The sequence below is a fragment of the Falco punctatus genome (assembly GCF_963210335.1).
Source record: "Falco punctatus genome assembly, chromosome: 1".
Taxonomy (NCBI): Eukaryota; Metazoa; Chordata; class Aves; order Falconiformes; family Falconidae; genus Falco; species Falco punctatus.
The window spans coordinates 111437955-111463065 of NC_137580.1; the positions used below are offsets into that span (position 1 = coordinate 111437955).

General features: G+C 46.2%; 1 protein-coding gene across 2 annotated transcripts; it reads right to left on the minus strand.

Annotated features, from left to right (window-relative positions):
- Window positions 1-79: 79 nt before the first annotated feature.
- Window positions 80-17734, minus strand: HEATR6 (HEAT repeat containing 6). 2 transcript variants are annotated; one of them, XM_080374183.1, is made up of 20 exons: window positions 17483-17734; window positions 16417-16524; window positions 15860-16000; window positions 14763-14878; window positions 12945-13059; window positions 12582-12683; window positions 12020-12157; window positions 10600-10889; window positions 10063-10240; window positions 9557-9763; window positions 8904-9003; window positions 8288-8646; window positions 7240-7362; window positions 6597-6683; window positions 5448-5582; window positions 4135-4257; window positions 2964-3088; window positions 2180-2276; window positions 1528-1732; window positions 80-1108 (listed from the first exon to the last, which is right to left on the minus strand). In XM_080374183.1, the coding sequence occupies exons 1-20, from the start codon at window positions 17687-17689 to the stop codon at window positions 558-560; spliced, it is 3507 nt and encodes a 1168-aa protein (XP_080230309.1). In that variant the 5' UTR covers window positions 17690-17734; the 3' UTR covers window positions 80-557. The 2 variants fall into 2 exon arrangements, with proteins under 2 accessions (XP_080230309.1, XP_080230310.1); XM_080374184.1 differs by lacking the exon at window positions 17483-17734 and adding an exon at window positions 16714-17067.
- Window positions 17735-25111: the final 7377 nt, after the last annotated feature.

The window sequence follows — 25111 nt, forward strand, 5'->3', positions numbered from 1 at the left end:
AAGGCAGCAGGGAGGGCCAGGCCAGGTGTAAGACACCAGGAATGTAGATGGGTAAAGGCAAAGTGTGTTTGCTCTAAGCTATTATTCAAATATTGGCATATTTGGGTTTATTGCAGGAACACAAGAGAGACAACATTTGCAGTGCTCAGAAAACCAAAACTCTTCCAGACCCCTCCTTTACAAACAGTTTTGAATACAGGAGCAATAGCAACAAAATGCTTTTAAGTAAGCTGAGAGAACGGGCTGTTGTTATGAAATATCCCAAGAAGGAAAAGGCATTTCTTTTCCAAGCGGGAACACGGTAACAGTTAAATATAAAACGAAATCAAGTGAAGACAACACTTGATTGAACACAAAAATAAATAAATAAATTAAAAAATGAAGTTCTACAGATCTTTTCATCAGGCATTATGAATGGTTTTAATAAGTTTGAAATAAATTGTTTACTACCAGCAAGAAAGAAATTTTTCTTCTGGATGCCACGTGTAAGCAGAAGTAGCGTGTTTCTTCTGTGCCCAGTCAGAAGTGACTGAAGTCACTGAAACAGGTGTTTCCTTCTAGGCCTCTGCTAACAGAGTGGCGCTGCCATGGTTTGTCAAGACATCTTCCAGATAAACAGACAGTCCTACTCCAGCTTTGCCCTCCAGCTGTTTCTCTATCCCACTGAGATGTTCGATAGCTCCTTTTAATACTCTCTCCCTCTCGCACAAGTCCGTGTGATTTCCTGCTTCGTTCTCTTCAACCCCTGATTTCAGATATTGCAAGACGTAGGATTTGATCGCATCCCCATGTTCCGTTATGGTTTCCCAAATGACTGGCAGGTCTGTGCTCTTTGCCAGACTCAACAAATGAAGCAGAGCCTGGCAGATCTGCGTTCTGAGGCTGGCACTGTACTTGAATTCCAGAAAGTCCTCAGTGTCTTCACTCTTCTGCAAGGCTACCACCAAGGCACTCCAGATTTGGCAGAACTGCTCAGTGGAGCCATAGCATTCCCTCTTGCTAGGGATGGAGAGGGCCATGGCCGATTTGATTCGGACTTTAAAATTCTTGCAGGACTTCACTACTGAGGAAAGTGCACTATATGCTTGCATGGTCCAAGGAGCCTCTCCTAAAAAGATCCCAAAAAACCAAGACTTCCTTTTCAATCAGTCAAAATATACAAAACTGTAAGTGTATCTCCTAAACATTTAATGGGTTTACATTTACTGTATTTATTCTGGTCTAAATGAGAGAATCTGGGGTTATGAAATGAAAAATTAGTTAAAAAACAGTTAGTCTTTTTTAAGCAGCAAAGTGACATTTGGCATCTATTCACAGCTATAATCCCATCCTCACACCCTTTTCTAATGTGACAGATCCAACTGAATACAGCACAGTATTTCACTGGCAAGAGTTCTAGGAAAGCTATGACAGCAAGATTCAGCTCAGTTTGATTTCTCCCCTCTTCCCCAACACATTTGTAACAGAGACCTTATCAAAACCACAACCTGCTGTGCAAATCCAAAGCCAGCGGGACAAGTTACTCACCGAGTGGCAAGGCAGGGTTCTTAAATACATTCCCCAGTGCGTAACAAGCATTCCAGCGCACTTTCATAGCGGCCTCACTCTGAACAGTAGAAATAAGGGCCTGAAGAGATTCCTCGATGGCTTCCCTAAACCTGGGGTTTGCTATGTGATAGGGTTGGAGGAAATGAAGCACATTCCCGAGAGCCCGGACTGCATTACTCTTTACCTGGAATACACATACAAGAAAAAAAAAAGAACCACCATTCTGGCTTTCAGCTTATAGGCAAAGCTTTTGTCAAGCCTGCTACAGAATTGTGCTCAGAGCCAACAAGGAGCCCATCTGGAATCAGACTGCGTCTAATCAGATGGTAACTTCCTAAATGCCACCAGAAAGATCACCCTCTGCTAACAGTCGCCTTGAAAACAAAACAAAAATACCAAAACAAACACGAGAACACCCCTGCACTGCGGAAAAGTGCAATCAAATGCCCTGCAGATCAAACAACACAGGAAACCTCCAAACAGGAGCCCTCAAGAGGATACTGAGTTGCAGCTCCCCGGCCACTGGGGCAAAACGCCCCAAAGTAACTGGTGCCTCTTCTGTTTTTTTGAAATAAAAATGCAACAGTTAACTACAGTATGGTAACTCCACCCTCCTTCCCCTCAGTCATACCTTGTCTCTGTCCTTGGATGCTTCAGTCGCAGATCGTAACATTTTCAACAGCAGGAGATCAGAAAACTCCTCTTGAAAACTTTGTCCCATGGTTTCCCTAGCAGAAGAACCACACTGTGAAAGGCCAGTTCAGATGATCCATCCCCAGAGATGCGATACAATCCTTTATAAACGCGTATGAACAACCTTCACTCTTTCGAAGGCTAATATGTAAGGCAGACCTTACTACATGTGACCACTATGTTTATTAATTTAAAACCAAACTATCAATGCAAGAAAGCTGGTTAGCAATGCATTAAGTCTGTAATAAAAAACAGAGGGCAATGAATTGCTCAGAGGCAATTCTGTAGCAGGAATATATGATAACTATTTCTCTTGTTAAAAATGTAACAGTAGGTTAGACTTCCTTCAGTCTTTGGCTTGAGGAAATGTTAAATATTTATTAATTTCACTTCTGTGTTACATTGAAAGTAAAGTAACCAGGAAACATGCAATTGCACAAAGCAACATGCAAGAAATGGAAAACTGAAAAGTAAACTTGGAACACACTCCAGAACTAATGATTAGAAAGACCTAAACCCATGCAGTTTAGTAGAACTCAAGCCCAGACAAATACAGGATATTTATAATACAGTGTCGTGCACTGGCAGACACACAGGCTAAAAAGTGGTTAACAAGAAGCATCCAAGCCAAATTTTTGCTTTCTTTGATACTAAGTAGATCCTGACGCTATGGGAATAGGGGCAGAGAGGGGAGCTCCACAGGCCGAGGCATGCTTACGTACATGTTGATGATCAGAGTGTCTGTAAGATTGCCCAGGGACCAAGCTGCTTTGGCACGGACGTTCGGAGACTTGTCATGGAGGGAATTCAGAATAGCGTTTGCTGTGTCTGCCACAAACATCACGTCCTATAAAAGTAAAAAAGGCTGCAAAGTCAGGAAGTTTTAAAAACCTCAGGTGATTTCCTTAGTAACAAACACATTCTGGCCTTTCTAGGGAAAGTGATACCTGCACAGAGAGCAGCTTTATTCACATACTCTTCTTTTGTAGGTGACAACTTTTAACGTGTTTATGGTGCTCTCTGTACAGCTTTGTTTGACAGTCTAGGCTTGCATGCTGACCAAGTTCACCACTCTCTTAGGTAGCTGTTGCTGAAAGGTTTCAATATATTATTTCATTTCATTGGTGCTTTAGTTACTTTGGATTTTAACATAATTACCTGGACTGCCAATCTAATGCTCATCAAATCCCCCTCTTAAAGTAATTGCTTCTCCAAACTCCCTGTTGAGCAGCCTGTTTTACCTTCTCTCCGATGGCATATTACATTTAATTTTCATTCCCTTACCTACAGTAAAGGATTTTCTTTCAAAATATTTCAGAATCAAATCTTAATGTCAGCTACTGCATTGGGTTTTTTATTACAATCACTCATTTCAGGCCACATGGCAAAACCTACAGTCTTCCAGCTCAGCCAAGCTAAGATCAATTTTTTTTATGGAAACAAACCAGCATTTTTCTCTAAATAAGCTTTACTTCTCAGTTTTAAGGAAAACTGAAGCCTTCACATCAAAAACTTGTTAAACTCTACAGAGCGGTGTACAGCTGTCCCCTTCTTCCCAGCTCTACCCCATCTCTTGCAGCTCCTTTGTGCCAACCCAGCCTTTCCCACTTCTGTCCCTGAGAGCTTGGGGAAGATCCTGACCTCCCTCCTTTTGCTCTCACTTATGAGGCACTCTGCCTTCTCCTTCACCTCACTTAAAACTGCACTGGTTCTGTTCACCACACAAAAGGCAAGAGCAGGTCTGCAGACAGTAAGGAAAAACTATATACACGCTACAGACCAAAAGCAAGAAGGCAGGCCAATTCTTTGCAAAAGAACTCCTGTCCCACATCTTACGGTTCATCAAACCCATTATAAAATGGCTCAAAATAAGAAAAAAAGGCCAGTTCTGACCTGCCGAAGACAAGAGAAGAGAATGTAGACTCCAAGCGCACGTGCAGCAGCAGCTTTTACGAGTGGGTTCTCACTGTGGTTCAGGCCAAGGAGCAGAGTGACGCACAGTATCTGCTGGTCATTCTGCAACGATAAGCAAGCAGTCATGGCAACAGAGAGAAACTGGAAAGATCTCTGTCCCACAAAGTGAGACAGCTGACAAATACTCTGACAGACCCTAACAGTGGAATCTATAGAAGCTACTATTTAGAGTGTACTCTTTTTATTAAAAGTAAATTGACTGGCATTTCAGGATGCCACACAGGAAACGGGAATGGTTCCAGCGAACACTATCTTGTTGCTGTTGGATAAGACCACAAAGGAAACCAAAATATTAACTATCATCTAAATGCAGACAGCATGGCCCATCAGAGGTAAAACAGACTGGATCGTTTGCGTTTTCCTGTCTTACTTCACTCTTTCCCCTTCATTAACAAGGACAGCCAGGCAGATTAAGTTCATCTTGGACAGATTGTCAGTTTACCAACCCATGACAAAGAACTTTGTTTCATCAGAGCAAAGGGTCAGAGTGGGCACTGACTCGACCCCACACGGCGACAGGGACAAGAGAGTGTATGGGATCAAAGTACAGGGTGATGAAGTACATGCTGTACTTTGAGAAACCAGATGGAGAATTCCAGAGATACTGCTGTACTAGCAATTCTTGGGCAAATGAGATCTGGCAGAGTACACCCCATCAAGAAGGGCACAGTGACATAAAAGGAGCTGCACAATGCAGTGGTGATACACTGCCAAGGCTTTCATGTTTAAAAGCATATTTCGTGTTGCAAAAGGAGAGGAAGGCCAACACTTTTGCTTGCTTCTGCCAAGGCAATCACCGCAGTATGGTGTTTTAAAAGCCAGCCAAAAGAAAAAAAACATACATGCAAACTGGTGAACGTCAGTCCGTGGCTGTTAGCACAGCCGCCTCTTCAAAGACTTAACCAGCAATATCCCTTCTCCCCTCACTCAGGCAATGAAACTCTTACCCTCATCTCCCATGCATGATCACCAAGACTGAGTATTCATGGCAGGGCCAAACACCTTTGGTGACCCATGGTTTAATTGTCTTGCCAGACTACTCCCAACATTGCCTCCTCCAATCTTCAACAGTCACAACTTGTTCAGAATGTTAAAAAAAATAAAATAATTCTGGAAGGTTTCTCTGCCCTCTCCTTATGAGTTTTTAAAGGGTTTACAGTACTGTAAATCTGGTACACAAGAACAAAGCCTCAATAGGTAAAACCGCCACACTTCAAGGAGTGCTCTCTTACCTGCAGACTGCTGAAAGCTTCTGGCAAGATTGAAGACAGGGCATCACAAGCGCTTGTCTGAAGAGTCGCATGTGGAGAGTTCTGAAGAGTGCCAGGTAAAGGGCCATTTAACATCATAGTCCAAAAAGTTACAACCTACAGAAGAAGCAGCCAGGTTTACCTATTTAAACTCAGCAATTACACCTAAATTCTACAATAGATTCTCTTTTCCTATCATCATCTTTAAGAGATACTTACAGCAGGTAGCATCATCACATGTGAAGGTGATTACAGCTGTCTGGAAGCTTAAAACACTTAGCATTCAGAAACATTTTAAAGATATTTTAGTACTGCTGTCAAGTACTTATTCACTGAGTTCTGTTTCTTTCCTTCTCAAGGCCACATACACTCAGATTAGATTCCATTAGGTAGAATTACAATCCCATTCTTGAATCCACACAGCTGGGTATTTTCATTTGTCTGACAATTTACATTTGTAGGCAAGTAATTGGAATCCAGTGCTACCAGACATTTCCTGTCTTATAAGGTCATTGGCAACCAGCTCAAAACTTAGCAGAAGTCAAAGAAATTTTCAACCTTGACTCTGTTCACAGAAGCAAGACTCAAAACAGGCCTATGTTACTTCTAGAATGCCAGTTCCTCAGCTTCTACAAACTTAACCAACAGCCAGCCTCAGACAATGAATTTTTCTGAAATCACCCTTTATTGTGGTTCTGGCCACTCTCTCTGCACTTGTGAGCAACCAGACTATGTAGGCTGGCTCTTGTAACAACGCAAAGTCCCCAAAGCTCTAAAAGCGTACATCTAGGTTTTGTGCAGCAGTAATAATGCAAGCAAAATCAGCACTGTTCTTCCAGCTTTCTGACTTAGAGCAGGCAGGAGAAGGAGGGATGGGGGAAGCCAGAGAAGCAGCATTAACATAATGTAAAAGAAAAACAAACAAAAAACCCCACCCCAACATACCTGCCTACAGACAAAAATAAATGCCAAAATAATGCAAAATTGTACACATCACCATCTATAAAGCTGCAGGGTACTGAGTCCCTTTCTGCTTTCCTGCAATTGATTTATCTGTATCCATGCCAGTGACTTTGCAGAGTTCAAGGAAGCTCAGTGAAGCGGAATTTCAGAGGGAGCCCACACACTTACCACGCTGACTGGTACTCTCTGATCAGGGGCAACAGCTGAATCAGGTTTGTACTGCTGCAGCACACCTGTGCCCAGCTCCTCCAGAAGCTGCAAGGAAACAAAAAGCAGCTAGGTCTTTATCAGGGATGACTCAAGTACCACGGCACTGTAAGCAGCCTTTACCTAGGACTATACTTACTCAGGGAATAAAAATAAAAGATTCAATATTGTTTCAGACTATTCTGTTCCTGGTAGTGAAGAAATGAGAGAAGAAGCCTTGCTTACAGTCTCCAGCCTGAGCAGCACAACAGATTGCTACACAAAGACAAAATCTCTCTGAGTTTTCCTCTGGGTGACAGACTACAGTTCCTGCACCAGTTGATGCTAAATCAGGGAAGGGCCAGTGTTACAGTCCTTGCATTTTCCAAGCTTCCTGGGAGACGCTCTGCTCAGAATTCAAGATTGGAAGCAGAAGGTACATTTCTCAGTGTCAGGGTACTACACTTCCCAAAGAGCTACAGCAGGCACCAGCTTTATGGTGCACTGCATCACACACGCACACAGATGCTATGAATATTCATCACTACTCATCTGTATTTGCAAAGCACACTAACAGCTAAAACTGACTTGGCAAAACAATGTAGACATTTCCTCATGCTCTTACTTTGGCTCCATGAAGCTGAATGGATGGATCCATTTCTTCCATGCATCTGCAAGCCACTTCTCCAAGTTCTAGGAAATAGCTCTGAGCCATAGGGAAATAACCTTTTACAAGAAGAGCCAATACCTAAACACACACACAAAAAAAAAAATCTCCATTCAGTGTTTTTTCCTTCTATGAAACCAAAATACCCCAAAGACACACAGAGAAGATGTTAATGGGCTGATCAACACTGGGACCATAAACTATACTCTAATGTAACTGATACACCTTGCAGCACAACTTCTAGAATACTAGAGCTAATTAAAAACCTCCCTATTCCATTATCTTGTTCAAAGAAGAGCCACAAAAGCACTATTGGGTAGCAACACAATTAATTATTTACTGTAAACGAAGTCTCCTCTAGCTAAAAAACTAAGCTGGAGTGCCTGTAAGAGCAACACATTCTCTGTCTCCTGTAATACTGCTGCTGCATTCTGTGAAGCTGGATTTAACAAATACTCATTGTTCCAGAGTAAGAGTGAGACTCCTTGGGATGCACGTTACAAAGTCTTACTCTTTTCTGTGGTTACATGAAGAAAAACAAGGCCAAGCCTCATCATTCACAGGTACTCCTTCAGTCACACCAGCATCATTCCACAGACCACTGCAGACTGTTTTTTGACTGCAAGGTTCTACCCTGCTGTTTTCTAGCAAAACCTTAATTTAGATTCTGTATGGAGAAGTCTGCATGGGAAGATTCAGTCTTCACCAGATGCCAGCACACACAATCAAATAATATTTTAAAGTACCAAAGGTAAGAAAATCACAGGCAGATGAACTTGTTGCGGCAGGTTTACTATGGGATGGACAGTTACGCTTCCACAGGCATGGAATCAAAAAACTCCTTCAGTCACAGCAGCTCAGACATGCTGTGCTAGCCAATGCTTTAGCTCAAGTCTCACCAAAAGAGCTAGGAGCAAAGGCAACCCATGGCTGAGGCTTGGCTGGCATGAGGCAGTTTGATATCGTACCAAGCTGTTCATTTTACAAGCTAGCTGTTCTCCCCCACCTGCAAGGATTCCAGTCGAAGGGGACACGGTTCATAAACGCTGGAAAACGACGGAAAGTTAGCATCACTGTCAGAACAGGAATCCTCTCTGGGCAGAATGATGACGGAAACGCAGAGACGGAGAAGCCAGCATGGTTCTGAAGATGTACATCCCACTGGATTTTCTGGAGGCTCCCTTTCGGAGGGGAGTGCTTTTCTCCACTGCTCAGAAGAACTAAAACGGTGAGGTGTTGTGCTACCACTATTATTTAGCCCTGAAGAACTGGGCTGTTGCAAAAGTAACTGCACCTCTGGTAAAGGCGCTTGGACAGATACTATAGCCCCTAATAATGTAAAACTAGAAACTCGAACGTTAACATCTGCAAGAAAGAACAAGGTAGGGGAAGAAAAAGCCAGTCCTTAGCATCTCACTGCCATGTCAGCGTCCTTCTTCAGCCATTTTCAGACAAGACAGATCACAACATATGATTCGATAGCAATATATATGTTTATGTATTTATGAAGCCGGGGTGGGGTGGGGTAGGGTGGTGTAGGAATCCACAACTATTTTGTAATAAGCAATGTTGAACTGAGATACAGCATATACAAAAAGGCTCCAGTCAAACAGAATGCAAACCTTTATGAGAAATGTACGGCTTTATCTGGTTCCAAACTCTTGTCAACAACCCAGGTTTTAAACGGCTGTATGGTGCATTTGAAACCAAATTTGCAAGGCACTGAAACACACAAAAGAACATACATGGAGTGGTGGTTACAATGTCAAGCTGGCCTCCAACCGATTTGTTTTTACATTTGCAATTTAGGTCATTCAGACAGCTAATTATCTGAAGGCACCTGAAAACAAATGGCCTACTTATCTGCTGTTTGAAAACTGGTTACAAACTTGGCTCCTAAGATCAAGTATTCAACTACCGTGACCTGACATAAACACCAAGAAATTTCAGTAGCCCATGGAAAGCTTTTTTTTGCCAATTTGCATTCCAGTTTTAAAGCCAATGTGAGTCTTCAGAATCACTTTATAGGTTCATTCAGCTCCAGAAAGACTACATGAAAGAAATGCAGGAACAAGATAATTGTGCTGAAAGGAAACCCTGGGACTCTGTAGGAAGACTCAGTCCATGAAGCCTTGTGAGACCACAACAGTCTATTTCCCACCACCACCTTAGTCCTCAACAGCTCAATCATTTCTGTTCAACCTTTCTTCAAGACTTAATCTAGAGACCAACATCACCTCTTGGGCAGCATTTGAAACATTCAGAGGACAGTTACCTTGACTATTTGCGTCAGTGTTTGAGAAGAGGATTCTGCCACCAGGGCTAGCAGTAGGCAGCGGTGCAGCTCCCGGATGCTAGAAGCAATAGTTGCAGAGAAGGGAGTAAAAGCTGTCTTGTGATCATTAGCATCTTCAGCAACAGAAAGAAACTGCTTAGAACCTTCCAGGATGGCTGAGAGAACTTGAAGAGCACAGGCACGGGTCTGAAACGATAAAACATTTCTGTTACCCACTTTTAACACCTCTTTCAAGCTGATGGAGAATTTTAAAGTTTATGAAAGTCTCTGGGAAAATTTAATTCCAACTATCTTTCCTCATAACATTAAGCAGTATACAACCAATTCTTTTTTCCCTTAACCAGTACGTCCTCTTTTATTACTTGTGGTAAGTGATCAAGCAACACAGATATAGTAGCCAAAGTACTTACTGAAGGCCAGAAAAGACAACTCTTAAGATTAACATGGAAAAAATACAACGCTTTTTCTACTCAGAACTGCCTCACCTTTGGAGAAGGGTCCTTTAAAGCAATAGTCATCAAGGACACTGACTGGGGGCTGCCAATACCAGGAGCATCAGGAATGAACGCTGACCAGTAGCCATAAAGAACTCTTTTTTCTATTGATTTTATAGCGGAGAGGAAACAGGCTAGAGCCCCTTGACGAACATTGGCTTGATAAGATCTTAAAAACAAACAAAAAGATTAATGAAATAACAGCAGTGAAAAGTAATGGACTTCTTGCACTTGTATTAGTGGCTAGCTGTGAGAAGAATTTTTTTTAGACCAAGAACAGGAAGAGAAATAACAAATTTACTGCTTACCAATTTTCTTGTCTCACCACATAAATCAAAAGAGAAAGCAATTTCCTCAACAGTTTTGATTAAGAGCAACGCACTAGGATCCTGTGGAAATGTAAGAGTCTGTAAAACTTGTGCCTGATCTACAGGAACCAAAGGTATGCTAAACATGACACATGAGCTTAAAGTGTTAAGGACAAGAGTACACTCTGCTACCATGCTTTATGTTTACATGAACAATCACCTCGTTTTGCTCTGTATTCCACCTTCAGCATCAGAATATTCCGACTCACTGCTGCTGATTCGTTTCCAAATAGTATAATGTGAGGACAAGTGATCCTTTCCAGCAGGCACGTATGCAACATCCGATGCACGAGTCCGAGGATCCAAACAAGGACTGTTCTGCACATCCCCCAAGTGTAATCTCTGCATGTCTGCTCCAAGGACTGATTCCTTTCCTGCATCACTCAAATCTCTTCCTTCTTCCCCAGACTCTCCTTTCTTTTGTTTCCCTTTGGACTTTTTTCTTCGGTTCTGTTTTAAGGTAAAAAATAGATTTATTTTTTTTTTAACCTCTTGAAATAATACCTAGAAAGATGTGCAAACAATTTGTAGTTGTAAATCTAAGGGAAATAGGTCTCATCTAAAAACAAAACTAATTGCTAATCCAGAATAAAAGCACAGTTTAATATAATAAATCATGCTGTCTTTATAGGACATCAACATCAAATTATACAAGTTTCTAAATGAGTTTTTAGATGAGATTTAGTTTAACCAAGAGTTATCACACCTATTTAGTGTCTTCTGTCGCAACAATGCTGCATGCAAGTGCAATTATAGATATGTGCAATACTGTACATACAGAAATGGTCACTTCTTTAGTACCTGAGAGATTGCAAACTCTGCTTTTAGTAATATCAGTACAGTAATACCTTAGTGTAAGCAAGCAGCTTATATCTGAATAGCCTCAAAAATTAAGCTTTGGCCTCTTCATCAGTAAAGCAAAAGATTTCCAAGAAAACTTTTAGTTAAAAATCATAGTTCACACAAAAGCGATTAAAGAAGAGGAACAGTAAATACTTCTGTAGTTCTTTTAGATTTACAGTAGGTATTGAACATCTAAAAATAAACAAGTCAACATGACTATACAACTTTATTTTCTCTAATGTCTTTCAGATAATTGGTAATCCAAAAATGTTTACAGGGTTAAAAAATAACCTGCAGAAGCAGAACACATGGGGGAGGGAGGGAGGAAATCAGTCTCTAGATGAACTTGACTTCCCTAAGAATGAGTCAAGCAATTGTGCAAGTGTTAGAGGAGAGAAAATATAATCTATAACATTAAAAGCTTTGGCTAATCTGCACACACCAATCCCGTGTCTGCAGGCCAAGAAATCTTGGCTGCAGATGAACAACTGATGCACACAGCTTAACTCGGGAAAACCGATCTCTGCAGAGCTGTTTGTTCTCGTCACCTGAGTTTACAAAGCAATTTTACTCAGCGCAGAGATTTATAACCAATACTTTTAAAGCAAAGGATGTGAAATGGATCACACGCTCAGAAGACAAAGAGCCTGTTAGCCACTAATATGTCAGGTAACACACAACCGCAACAAACTTGCACATAACAAGTGTGCAGCAGAATCGGTATAATTTCAGCTTACCCCTGTCTGCTTAAAGGCGGCTGGTTCTGATTGTTCCTGTTTGACAGGCGACCTTTTATCGTACTGAGGTAAAGGAGCCGGGTACAAGGCTGTGGGCATTTCTATGCTCAGTCCTGGCAGTCCATGAAACATACATTTCTAGAAGAGAAACAATAACGTTAACACTCTTTCCCTTTTTGATGCATGAAGATTTACTGTATGTTTACTCAGGTGTTCATCAATTTTCAGCTGGGCTTGTGATCCTTGCCCCAGGTCTTGCCTCTCCCCATGCTACACAACAGCTAGGCAACATCTGAAATTCAATTGTATCCAGAATGATTTTAAGTAGGTCCAAAAACACCAGCCTCCCATCTTTCTCTCAAATTCTTTTGTGGGAAATGCAGTTAAGGTGCTGTGAGAAAAACTCAATGTCTTTTTGTTTATATCTTACACTACATTTGCCACCACACTCAGGCTTCTCTGCTCCCTCTTTCTCATCTTCTACTGTTTTCCACTTAACAAGCATCCGGAACATGCACGCTTCAGTGCCTGCCTCTTTCTCAAGGTGGGTTTAAGTATTTACCTTTAACACTGCAAGAAGAGTTCCAATTTGGTCAGTTTGCATCAGTTTCATCTTCCCACCATTGAGAAGCAACTGGACACCTTTCAGTGCATTTTGCAGTAACTGAAAACCAAAACACAGAACTACTTACTTTTCTTTCCCAAAACACTGAAGGTTCACATCTTTCAAATGACCTTCTAAGCAATTACTGTTTTGCTCAACATAATCACTGGGACAGTTACTTATGTATATTAAAAAAGAAAAAAAAAAAGACTATTTAAGCAAAATATCAGTTGACAACACTCCAAATTTCATCTATTCCAAACTCCAATATTCCAGTAGCACAATCTCTTAATTATTCTAGACAATTAGACTCACACTTACCATGCAAAAAGTGATGTCATCTACATCAGCGGTTTTTGAAGACTGCAGAACACTTAGAAAAGTTTGAAAACAGACACTTCTGTAGGACTCATCCAAGTATGGCTGTCCAGGCACACTAAAGTTAAAGCAAGAGGAGACAAATGGCTGGTTTATAGTCTGTCCCACAGCTTAATAAAGATACACACTTATATTCAAGCCCTCTGCTAGACTGAAGAGCACATCCCAGATGGATGGATGGCTCTTTGAAAGGGATCAGCATTACTGCTACAAAGAACAAAAGGAAACCTTCTGCACAAAGAGCTAGCACAATCATAGTGTGCCTTACACCTACTCTGCTTCTGTGGCCACCTTCTCAATTACGATGACTCTCCGAGCGTAGCTTAACAAGCTGTCATGCTTATAAATGCTCTTTAGGCAAAACCTGGCATTGAAAAGGGCTTAGAATAACTTTTTGACATTTCCCTAGTTTCCATGAAGTCTGGGCAACCTTCATGTGCTGAAACATTTTAATATCCACTTGTCTTACTGTAAGGAGAGGATAACTGCACCACTTCATCTTTGCCACCTTGAGGACCATTTAGTAAGAGCTGGCCATTGTTGCAGTGAATTCAGAGTCATTAAACAAATTCTTTTCTAATGGATTCCTAAGCACTTGGTTCCAACACATTTAACTACTTCAAGCCATCAACGCATGCTTGATAATACTCACAGGACAACACTAATATTGCAAGGGATTTGTCTGAAATTAGAATCAGGGAACAGCTGAGGTTGGAAGGGACCCCTGGAGATCATCTAGTCCAACCCCCTTGCATGAAGTAGGCTCAATCAGAGCATATTGCCCAGGACTGTGTCCAGTCAGATTTTGACTATCTCCAAGGACAGAGACTCCACAGCCTCTCTGGGCAACTGGTTCCAGTATTCAATAATCCTTACTTCTGGGTTTGTGGGCTTTTTTCTTCATATGTTTAATCAGAATTTCCCCTATTTCAGTTTGTGCTCATTGCCTCATGTCTTTTCACTGGGCACCACTGAGAACAGTCTGGCTCTGTCTTTTTCATTCCCTGCCATCATGTGTATATACACACTGGTAAGATCCTCACTAAGCCTGCTCTTCTTGAGGTTAAACAATCCCAAGTCCCCACACAGAAAAATCATCATGCCCCAAACTGCCAGATGCTGCATTTATTTACATTAAGTAGTTCTTCAGACTTCACTTATAAATGCTGAAAGTCCAAGTTTTTCTGGTTTTCCATTTGTTTTGGGTTTTTTTTTAATATAAAAAAACCAAGCCATCTGTTCAGGGGAACTGTTAATCAAAACTCTTTACAGCAAGTCCAAATATCTATTGCTTTTATTAATTGCTTGCTTGCCCACAGTGTCTGGTTAGTCAAAATTCTTCCCATATAGCAGCAAATGAAGGTTTGATGTTGCTGTGGCATCAGCATATTTACATGTGGAGTGGAAAAAATGCATGAATCACAAAAGAATAACAGACAATCACTATAAAAATTTGTAGCTGACCACTTCTTATGCAAAACTAACTCACAGAATCACTGCAGGGACCAGACAGCACAACGCTTTTTCTTTTCTTCCCTAGTCTCTGTAACATTGCTTTTGGAAGACTGAGTTTATAGTTTTATCCACAGATGATACAGTATCTTGGAGCACTAAAGATTTACATTTCAGATTCATGCATATACACCTTACCAGTCCTGAATTTGCTGTTCCTAGCACAAACAGAGCAGACCAGCTGTTTGTGCTGTCAGATGTACATCTTCTAAAGCATCTACACCACCATCTGAAAAGGCTCACACGCACCTGAGACACAGGTTTCCCATGCTGCGTACTGCTGCCCTCCTGAGTTCCACGTCTGGCTGAGCAGAATCACTGAACTGCACCAAGAGCCCAGTTTTGCCCAGCAAATCTGGAAGATACTAAAACAAACCACCACAAGTCATTAGGGGTCAGGGCTCTTCCCTCAGCCTCCTGGTTCTTCTGTTTGGTAGCTAAGCATATCTGTGCTACAATTGTCAGCTGCAATATCAGATTCCATAGACAGATTATGTTTATAAATACGACATGAAAATATTAATTTCCAAAGTTCTCTTATTTTGTATTAAAAAAGTATCAAGTGTGAGCATAGTTCAGACTGAGTCTCAGTTTACACTTTCTCCTCAGACATAAAGCTATGTTAGTAACAACTGCTGTACCAAACTGCTGCCATTATATAGGCTACAAACCCACGCAAGCTGGCAGCTCCAAAAGTGCTAGCATCACCACCCCGTGCTTCAGCCCAACAGCAGAAACTGCTCTGCAAGCTGCCAAGAGCCGGTGACAGCAGGAGAATTCGACTATCAAACACTTCCAGCCACACTGCAGCTACAAGGAGCTTCATACAAACCTCAGGATTGATAACCTGATAGTCTCTGCTTTGAAACAGCTTTGAGCCTCCACACACTAAAGACCTGATCTGGTTAGAGAATAAATTTCAGGATATTCAATGAGTCTGCTGAGTAACATGCAATTTGAAGCTCCCCACACTCTTCCTGCCTGAAACAGGCATACTCGTGTGGTTACTCTGCACACTACGTCTGGTGCCTTTTAATAGCGCGCCTTTGGCTCAAGCCAGGTAATAGGTGATCCCTACAGCTACAGCAGTATTCAGTACGGGAAGAATCTTTGCTATCTCCTGATTATTAGTATACACACCTATGACACCTGAAATTTAGACCTTTCCATAACTATCAGTCACTATTTAAATGGGATCTAACCTTAGCATGAAACGTTTTTCAATGCAATTTGAGAACATGATACTTTTTTATTCTTTTTTTTGAGAAAAAAAATTAAAAGAAAGTAGAAACAGGAGAAGGGTGCAAATATTTTTGTGGTTACTTTCTCTTAGGTTGTAAACTCACTTTCTGACATTTAGGTCCATTATTGTAAACAAGAGCTGCTACGGCTTGCAGAATTTCAACATGCGTCCAAGAGCTGCACTGCTTAAGAGCAGAGATGCAGTAGGAAAGAAGAAAATTCAGGTTCTGTTCATCAACCATCACCTGTTGTAACAGAAAAGGACTGTGGTCAAGAAAACAATGTCATGTACTGTTAAGAGTCAATATACCCAGATACAGTGGTTACAGACTCAGGTGATCTGACTGTTACAATTCCACACTGTCACAGAGTCAGCTGACACTTAGGAAACTGATAAATCAACACAAGTGTCCTACAATCAAGAGCACTGCCAATGGCGTATTGCTTCTGACTGAAAGCTGGTTTTAAATAAGGAACTATGGCAGGGCTACAGATCAGAACCTCAGCTAAGAATAAATAAGAAAAGCAGTGAAAATCCAGAAAACTCTGCAGGAAGGTCAGCTCCGCAGCCCCGTAAAAAGATAGATGGCCTCCCTGGCTTAGTGGGAGACCAGGGAGCCAACACACAGGGAAAGGTGGGACAAGGCCAAACGTTTTGTACCTGAAATCTGTTAAGCAAGTGATGGATAAGCTGACAAACTTTGCTGACAAGATGTTCCTGATCAAGGTGAACCAGCTGACAGGCTTGGACAAGCAGAGTACAAACATCCTAGAAAAGAAAGCCACAGTGTATTATTTAAAGACTACAAAGCCAGGGTGGAAACCACATCATCAGCTATGACTTTTGATCACACAACCATATCTGCGTGTGGATACCACTAACATCAATACACACGGACAATGTAACAAAACGAATGAAACCCCAAGTAGTGAGCTTGCCCCTCATTTATCCACAGACCTTCATCCCCGCACAGGGACGTGCTGACATGGACTCAGATTGCAGGAGTGCTGCTCAAACAGCACTGGAGCAAAATCAAAGCCAATAATAATGGCAAAAGTAAAATACAGGAACGGAAGGGGGGGAAAAGCAGCATTGTCCAAAAAAAAAAAAAAAAATTAAAAAACCCAATTAATTTCAAAACGCAAGCCTACTCTGGAAATAGAATGAAGAAAAACCGGTAAGTCGGCACCATTTGCAGGGCCATAGGGAAGCACAGCGTGCTCCCAAGGAAGCAGTATCGACACTGCACAGGGCAGCGCTCAGACCTCACGGCTGTTAACGAGAGCTGGCCTGAACGGCATGGCATGGCATGGCACGGCATGGCATGGCATGGCATGGCACGGCACGGCATGGCATGGCATGGCATGGCACGGCACGGCACAGCACGGCACCGGCTGGGCCCGCCGCCCCCCGGCCTCACCCGCCAGCGGGCCCGGGCAGCCGCCGGCCGGTGGCTCAGGGGGCACCGGGGGCGATGGCGACGGGCGCCCCACGCCAGCCCGCGCACCCCCGGCTTTAGGGGCAGGGGCGCGCGTGTCCCCCCCACCGGCACCGCGCAGGGGGGGCGAGAGCGCGCGCACGCGTGACGTGAACCCGCCCGTGACGTGCACGCCCGCGTGCGAGCGCCTTCCCCCCCCCGCAGCGGGCACATCCCCGCGCGTTTGCGGGCGGCAGGACCCCCGGCCCCGACCCTCCGGCCCCGCTCCCCGGCCCGGCCGCGCGGTACCTGAGGGCTGGGCCCGGCCACCGGCGCCGGCCCGCAGCTCTCCGAGATGAGCTGGTCGAAAAGCAGGTGGAGCTCGGTGCGGCGGTGGCCGCCGTCAGGCCGCTCGGCGCCGGGCTGAGGCCGCAGGGCGCCCAGACGCGCCAGGTAACGGCGGAACGAGCTGTCCAGTTCCAGCTCCTCCGGCCCCACCACCGCCATGGCCGCCATCTTCCGCCTTCCCGCCCGCGGCGCTATGGCAACGGGGAGCACTTCCGGGGTGGGGCGGGGCGGGGCGGTACGGCGGCCGGGCCGGGCCGCGGTGACGGGCACGGGCACTACGGGGCCCGGCCTGCACCTCGCAGCAGCCTGGGAATGGGGAAAGGGGGAGCCCCAGGGCCCGGCGGCGGCTCCGGTATGCCCGGTGTGCCCGGGCGGCGGCGCGGCCTGCACCGGCCTGGCGCGGGCCGGAGTTGCGGGCCCGGTGCGTGTCCGGCATCACAGGGGCCGGGGCCGTGTCACACACGCAGCCACGCCGCGCTGACGGTGGTGTACGCTCACAGCGGTGGCACGCTCACAGCCACACTGGTGTCACGCTCGCAGCCGTGCCACAGTCATGGTGGTGTCACACTTGCAGTGGTATGCTCACAGGCATGCCACATGCATGGCAATGTCACGCTCGTGGCAGTGTCACACTTGCAGCCACGCCACACTCATGGCGGTATCACACAGCAGTGTCACACTCACAGCCATGCCACAGTCACAACTGGGTCTCACTTGCAGCCATGCTACACAGCAGTGTCATGCTCACAGCAGTGTCACACTTGGCAGCCATGCCACACTCACGGCAGTGTCATGCTCATGGCAGTGTCACACTTCCAGCCATGCCACACTTGTGGCAGCGTCACGATCATGGCCATGCCATGTGGTGTCACACTCGTGGCTGTGGTGGTGTCACACTTGTGGCTGTGCCATGCTTGCAGTGGTGTCACACTCACAGCTGTGCCACGCTCACAGCACTGCCACGCTCACAGCACTGCCACGCTCACACAACACAGACCAGGCAGGAGGGAGAATTCATGAGCTCCAACGCCTGCCCCAGGCAGTGACCACAGCACCGGGTCTCAACACGTCCTGACATGAGGCTGGGCCCAGCAGGGCCCCGGGTGGTGCTGGGCACATCCCAGGGCAGGAGCAGTGCCGGTGGCTGGGAGCACCGTGGTAGGTAGCACTGCCCGTCCGTGATTGTGACCACAGTGCCCGGAGCGAGCCTGGCTGCAGGCCGATGGTCCCTGGCTGGGGCAGAAGGTGAGGGCTGGCCTCGCCACCCAGCCATGCGCCATGCTTCCCCGGGGTGCGGGCTGGGGGAACTGCGCAGACTTTATCCATCATGGACGCTCCACTTTTTCTAAACACATGCTTTTCTACACGTGCTTCTTTAAAAGCAGCAGCAAGTGATTGATGTAACCTGAAATGAGACCGCAGTCCAGGGCTGCTGCACTGTTACAGGTTGCTCCTGTTCCACACCTTTGCCCTGTCCCTGGTTTAGGCACAGACAGGGGACATCACAGATTTACTGCACTGGGGACACAAGGGACTGGCAGCTGGGAAGAGAAACCTGCTCGCCTGGAGGACATTAGTGCAGATAGGATCTGCACCTCACCTGGAATTAATTTCTTGCTGATAGGTAACATCAAATCAACTGACAGTTTCCCACATTTCGTTGTGAATAGGATCCCAGGAGAGAAGCCAAGGACTGAAAGGCTCCAGTTGATGGGGAAATAACACTTGAACAGGGACAAGCCAAGTGTTACCGCCCTGCTGCACGTGGACAGCTGCCAACACCGGGATCTGCATCACCCCGGAAGGAGCGGGAGGGCTGCAGGCTTGGGGCACGGTGTCCTCTGCTGTGTCACAAACAGCAAATCCAAGGTCTCACTCAAGAGACTGTCTTGCCTCCGGTTTACCTCGCTTTACCTTCCTTTCATTTCCTTATCAGACTGAGCACCTTGAGTAAGAAAAGTACGTGCTGCACCGCCAGCGCCTTGGCTCTCTTCTTTGCCCAGGGCTGTCTGGTTATGGCTAATTGCTCTGCTTCTTACCTTTATCATTCCATTTATTCTTTATTATTTGTTCCCCAAAAGTCCCTAACGGGGCTCTGAGGCAGGCAGAGTGAAACATGTAGCAAAGAGACAGCCTCAAGCATATTAATATTGTGCAAGGATGATTTTAGCGAGCTCTCTGCCATCCCAGCCCAGCCATTGCTCTGGGGAGAGCAGCTGCTGGGTAAGTGCTCTGGGAGGCAGCACGAAGAAGAGGAACACGTGGCCACCTTCACTGTGGCAGAGCCTTTGTGCAAGGGTCTTCATCACTGGCAGAAGAAACGCAGGCATGGTGTTGGTGTGAAAGCTTGGGTGGGTAAGTGCTGCCTGGGAGCTGCACTCTCCCATGCACTGCCAGGTGCCATGTGACACCGCCATCGCCTGTGAGCTGGTTTGACCCTGCCTGGGAGGGGATGGAATGGGGAGACCCCTCGCACCCACTCTATGTCACTTCATCCTGCAAAGCCTTTTGTGTGCCTGCAGCTTCGGTGGGTTGGATGCAGCAGCCGTGCCAGAGCCAGGATCTGGGCTCACACCCACTGCCGCTCCGCAATCCCGCAGGCTTTTACAGCATCTGGGGACGGACTCAGGCAGAACTGCATTGGGTTTGACATTTCAAAGCCAGGAATGCTGTGTGGCCTCCCCAGCTTCTCTGCTTTCTACCAAACCCACACTCGGGGACCTTTATTGGTTTTGTTCCTTTTTGTCACCATTTTCTTTTGTGATTTATTATTTTTAAAACCTCTTAATACATATTTAAAGCTCTTCCTTTCTTCTTGTCCTCTGTTTCAAAACGGCGCTGAAATGTGCAAGCAGCCCCTGCTTTTGGGAGGGCCTAAAAAATCCGTGACTGAAAGCAGACTGACACCACTGCATGGGTTTATAAAGGAATAAAACCAGCTGAGAGTTGGGTAAAGATGCTGTGGGTTTAGGGAGTAACTCCACAGAAGCCAGCCACATTACACCAAGACACATTTTACCAGCACCTGGTGAGCCTTTGCATTTACTCACCCCTCAAAACCCCCAAAATGAGAGCAAACGTCATGCAGTATCCAGCAGTGGCCGTGAGGGAAAATAGCACAAGTCCTCCAACGTTAGACATGCTCTGCTACTATCATGCAAATACATCTGGTTCAGCAGCTCAGAAGCAGACTTCAAAGGACGGAGAAGTCATTAGAATCACAGTTCAAAGAAAAAAGTGAGCAGCTGGTCTAAGCCATCTGGTAGGGGACATAAAATGGTCTCTTTTTTCCCCAGTCAGTCTATGAAATTTTCATTAATTGTAGGAACATCTTCCAACATTAACCAACGTAATACTGTTAAAAATGTGAGTCTTAATAAATCATCAAAAGTGATGTCTTAGGAAAACAACGTAGCTACAGTCTGGTCAGATTGTTCCTCCCCTGCAATACAGCATGCCATAATTACAATTTTACGTTGGTGTTTTCAAAGCAAATTAGCGGGAATTGGATTCCTCAGCTCCTTTGAAGGTCTCAGGGAAGAATGTGGACAGGATGGTTCCCCAGGCTGCAGAGGAATCTCCTGTATTGATTTCAGGAGCCACCTTTGCCTTAAGAACACATGGAGAAGGTGTCCTCCCTGGGCTGTGTGACGTGGGCTTGTTTCTCCTGGGCTGGGTCCCACTAGCCGCGATGCCACTGGGATGTGGCTCAGCCCCAGGAGGACAGACGAGCACCGTGCCGTGCCCCCGGACCACGGGGGAAGCTGGCCCCGTTTGCTGTGGGATCCATGCTCCTCCAGCTGCCAGGGAGCGGGGCTGAGGCCAGGCAAACGCTGACAACATTTTACCACCCCTGTCTAAACAATCCCCACCTCCCTGCAGCCCCCCCGGCAGCCATCCTGGCAAAGAGAAATTCCAGCTCCGGTGGTGTGAGCACAGCTCAGCAGAAATCCCCAGTTTAGCTGCTCTGATCTCAAGGCCCCAAGAGCTCCTGGAAATTTATATTCCTGTTGAATATATGGATGACTTCCTTGCAATTCAGGCAGGTGTTTTGATAATGCAGGGATGGTGACAGCTGCCACGGGGAAGCCAAACTAAAGAGAAGCCACAATAGAGAGCTCAAGGGCATGGCAGATACCTGCTGATTTTGTCAAAGTGATGACCTGGGAGCTGCTGCCAGTTCTCCCTGCCTCCTCCTTGCCTTTCAGATTTGTCAGCTGTGTCTCTTCCTCTAAAAGGCAAAATGGAGAGAGTTCATCTTAACCTTATTATAATAAACTGGTCCAAAATTCTCAGCTGAGAATTTTGGGGGATTTCAGTCCCAGGCTTTCCCAGACTCCGCTATTTCTGCCAGTCCTGCCTTTGTTTCTCTTTCCCGGGACTGTCCAAATTTATTGACTTTTACTTCTTATCAGCAGCATTTCAAAGCAGATGAGAAATACCTGAACCTACGAAAATCCCCGATCCTCTGACGTGCTCATCCATCCGGGGAAGTCCATGTGGCTGCACAAGGTGCCTGCATTTTGCCTGTGCCCTGCGGAGCATCCTGTGTGTTACACACCAGTGCCATGAGCGGTGCCATCCTCCTGAGCCACGCTGGTTCTCAGGCGACTTCTGCAGGTCGGAGAGCAAGAGCAGCTGAGCAGGGGACAGTGGGACCAGAAACGCTACTTGCCCCAGACCTGAGATCAGTGAAGGAGCAGGGGCTGTCCCGGGGAGTCCCCGGCCACAGAGGGGTGCCTGCAGACATGCACATGCAGGTACTCCCTCCCTGGGAAGAGGATTTAGCGAGTGCCCCCGTCTGCACCATGCTACACTTTTACCATTCCCAAAGGTATCTGCAAATTCAGCCCTCGATAGGATACTTGTCTCCCACTGCCTTCCCAGCTGTTTTCCCAAGCTGTGGGCCAGCTGAAGAGACAAACAGTGCTGGCTCCAGGCTTGTTTGCCACTGAACAACAGACACAAATACTTGGAATACTTTCCTAATCTCATTTTCTCATGCAAAGGACTGATGGGTTGTCAGGGATGTTACTCCATGGGACTGGGACGTGGGGATGGGACAGGGCATGTGGGATGGCAAGGGCAAGGGAAGGACCTGGCGAAGGAGCATCCACAAGCCCCCAGCACACCCCCATCAGAGAAAGGGTGCCCGTGCTTGCACCCACCCAGCCTGGACCCCCCCCCACTGGGTTCCTTGCGCTGGTTCAGGAGCCCTGGTGATTTAGCTAGTTAGGATAATTCCTCCCCTGCAACGAGGGCCATTAAACCTCCTTTCACACGGGAATGCCCGTAGGCTGGGGTCACCAGCCCTCCTGGAAACAGGGCTCAGGATTCCCAAGCTGTTTCCCCTGGAAGGATTGCTGGCTTTAATTAACATGGCTTTAATCGACTGTGTGCTGGGATTGCAGCCGAGTCTGGTGTGGAGATTTTGGAAACGCTGCTACTGCCTCCCCTTTGCGCTCCTCTCCCCAGGCTTTATCTCCCCAGAGCTGGCAGAGGCTGGATGTTTCCATGTCTGCTTTCCCCGGGAGATGGTGGGACCCAGGGGACACCAGCGAAGCCTGGCTGGTGGCAGCAGAGCCTGCCGACACCTCCCCCTCTACACAAAATAGCACACAGTTGCTTTTTTAGTTGTATATCTAAATCTGTTTTGATCTATTCTATTTTTTCAGAAGAGATGCCATAAATTAACACAGAAAAACTACTTGCCCAGACATGAGCCGGGTGAAGGAGCAGGGGCTGCGTCGTTACCGGTGGGCTAGATCCCCGAGCAGTTCTGTGAGCCCACAGGAGGTGGCTGCTGCTGGAGCAGGGAACACAGGACCTGAAACTGCAGCGACCTGCTGGGAGTTGGAGAGCACACTCTGCTAGCTGCCGAACCGCCAGCAACCTGCCAGGGATGCGCACCAAACATGAGCTAATCTGAACAAAAATAGGAGTGAAATCATAATTCATATGCATAATTCATACGCATAATTTTATCTTTGCTGTATATTCTCCAGGGATGTATTCTAGAAAATGCTTTTTTCCCCTCCCCTCAACGCTCACGTCCTTCCAAAAAGTGCCATAGATGCAAATCATTGGAGGCAGCAAGAGGTAGTAGCTTTGCTGGGTTACTAAATGAATGCTAAATTTGTCTGAGTTTCTAGCCTACATCTTGGCAAGTTATGCAGATTGAAGCTGTTGTACAGACATGCAGGCTTGTAATAATCACAGGATTTTAATTGCTTTCATTGTGAACCCTGGCTACTGATTGTATCTGCATGGAAAACTGTAACAGTTTGCACTTGCAAATGCTAAAAATGTTAAACAATAATGGCAAATAAGAGATAATTATAGTTATTCTGAAGCAGGGACTGGAGTTAAGACTCCAAGAAGACATCCCGAATGACCAGGAAGCGCTGCCCTGTTTACTGCACAGACTTGAAGCTGCTTTTTCTGTGATGTGAGACCTGCCAGAATTAATTGCTTAATGATTTTCTATAAAATATTTAAGTAATACGGTATCTTTAGCCAGCCCAGGCTGCCTGAATTGCCTGTGTCAGTCTTGCTGGAGGACAGCAGTAGCGTCAAAGCCCTGGCCTGGCACCCAGCACCTGCTGAGTCACCCCATGGGTTTCTTCTGATAATACAACACAGAAAAGGACCAGGGACTGCCTGCCAGGAGGACCACCAGCACCCATGGGTGGGGACCCTGCTGGAAGGGGGCCACATGGGTGCTGTCCCTCAGTCCCCCTGCAAGCCGCAGTTTCAAAGGGAGCCTTTGCAGTGCAGGTCCAGGTTTACCCCATCCAAGCTGGGCCACGGAGGAACAGATGCTTTTGGCCAGGTCATTTTGAACCGTTAGAGAAAACAGGACTTCTAGAACCGGATTTAGGAAGAGGTTTTGCCCTTGTTGAAGCATTCTGGGCTTTCCTCAAAAACAAAAAAGGCATTTATTTTTTTTCCAGAGCCATGTTCTGGGCTGGGTGCCAGCCGCCTGTGTGCAGGCTGCAGCGGAGGCACGTCCTGGCTCAGTGTCAGCCCTCCGTCCTTCCCTGCCGGAGCAGCCCCAGCAGGCAGCGGGCAAGTGGCATCGCCAGCTGGGAAACTGCACGAGATGGGTGCGAGATTAAACCCCAAACCTGTAATCGAACACTTTGTGGAAAAATATCTGTGTAAGAAGGGATTTCCGTTCCTCTGACTCAGCTTAAGCAGCATAGGGCTGAGGCTCAGGTCACACGTGTGTACCGCCTGGCGTTTCACCTGCTGGTAAAGCCCGAGGAAATCCTTTCATCGTGGCCCGGCAGTGCCTGATGCTGCTCACCCCACGCTGCTTGCCGGGGCTGGGGTAAGACGTGGGAAACCCCTTTCCCGATGGCCTCGGTGGAGCGTGGCACCCATGCAAGGGCCGCTACGGGCAACGTGCACCCGGTGGGAGCGCGCGTCCAGCTCTGCAGATTCCAGCCCCGTGGGTGTGTGGGACTCGGTGGCCGGGGCTGCGGGAACAAAGGGCGGCTTTCACTGCGCTCACCACGCACAGGGACTGCGAATTCCTCGGATGCTTTTATGGGCTGCAACCAATGCACAGGGAGAGTGAGGCTCCCA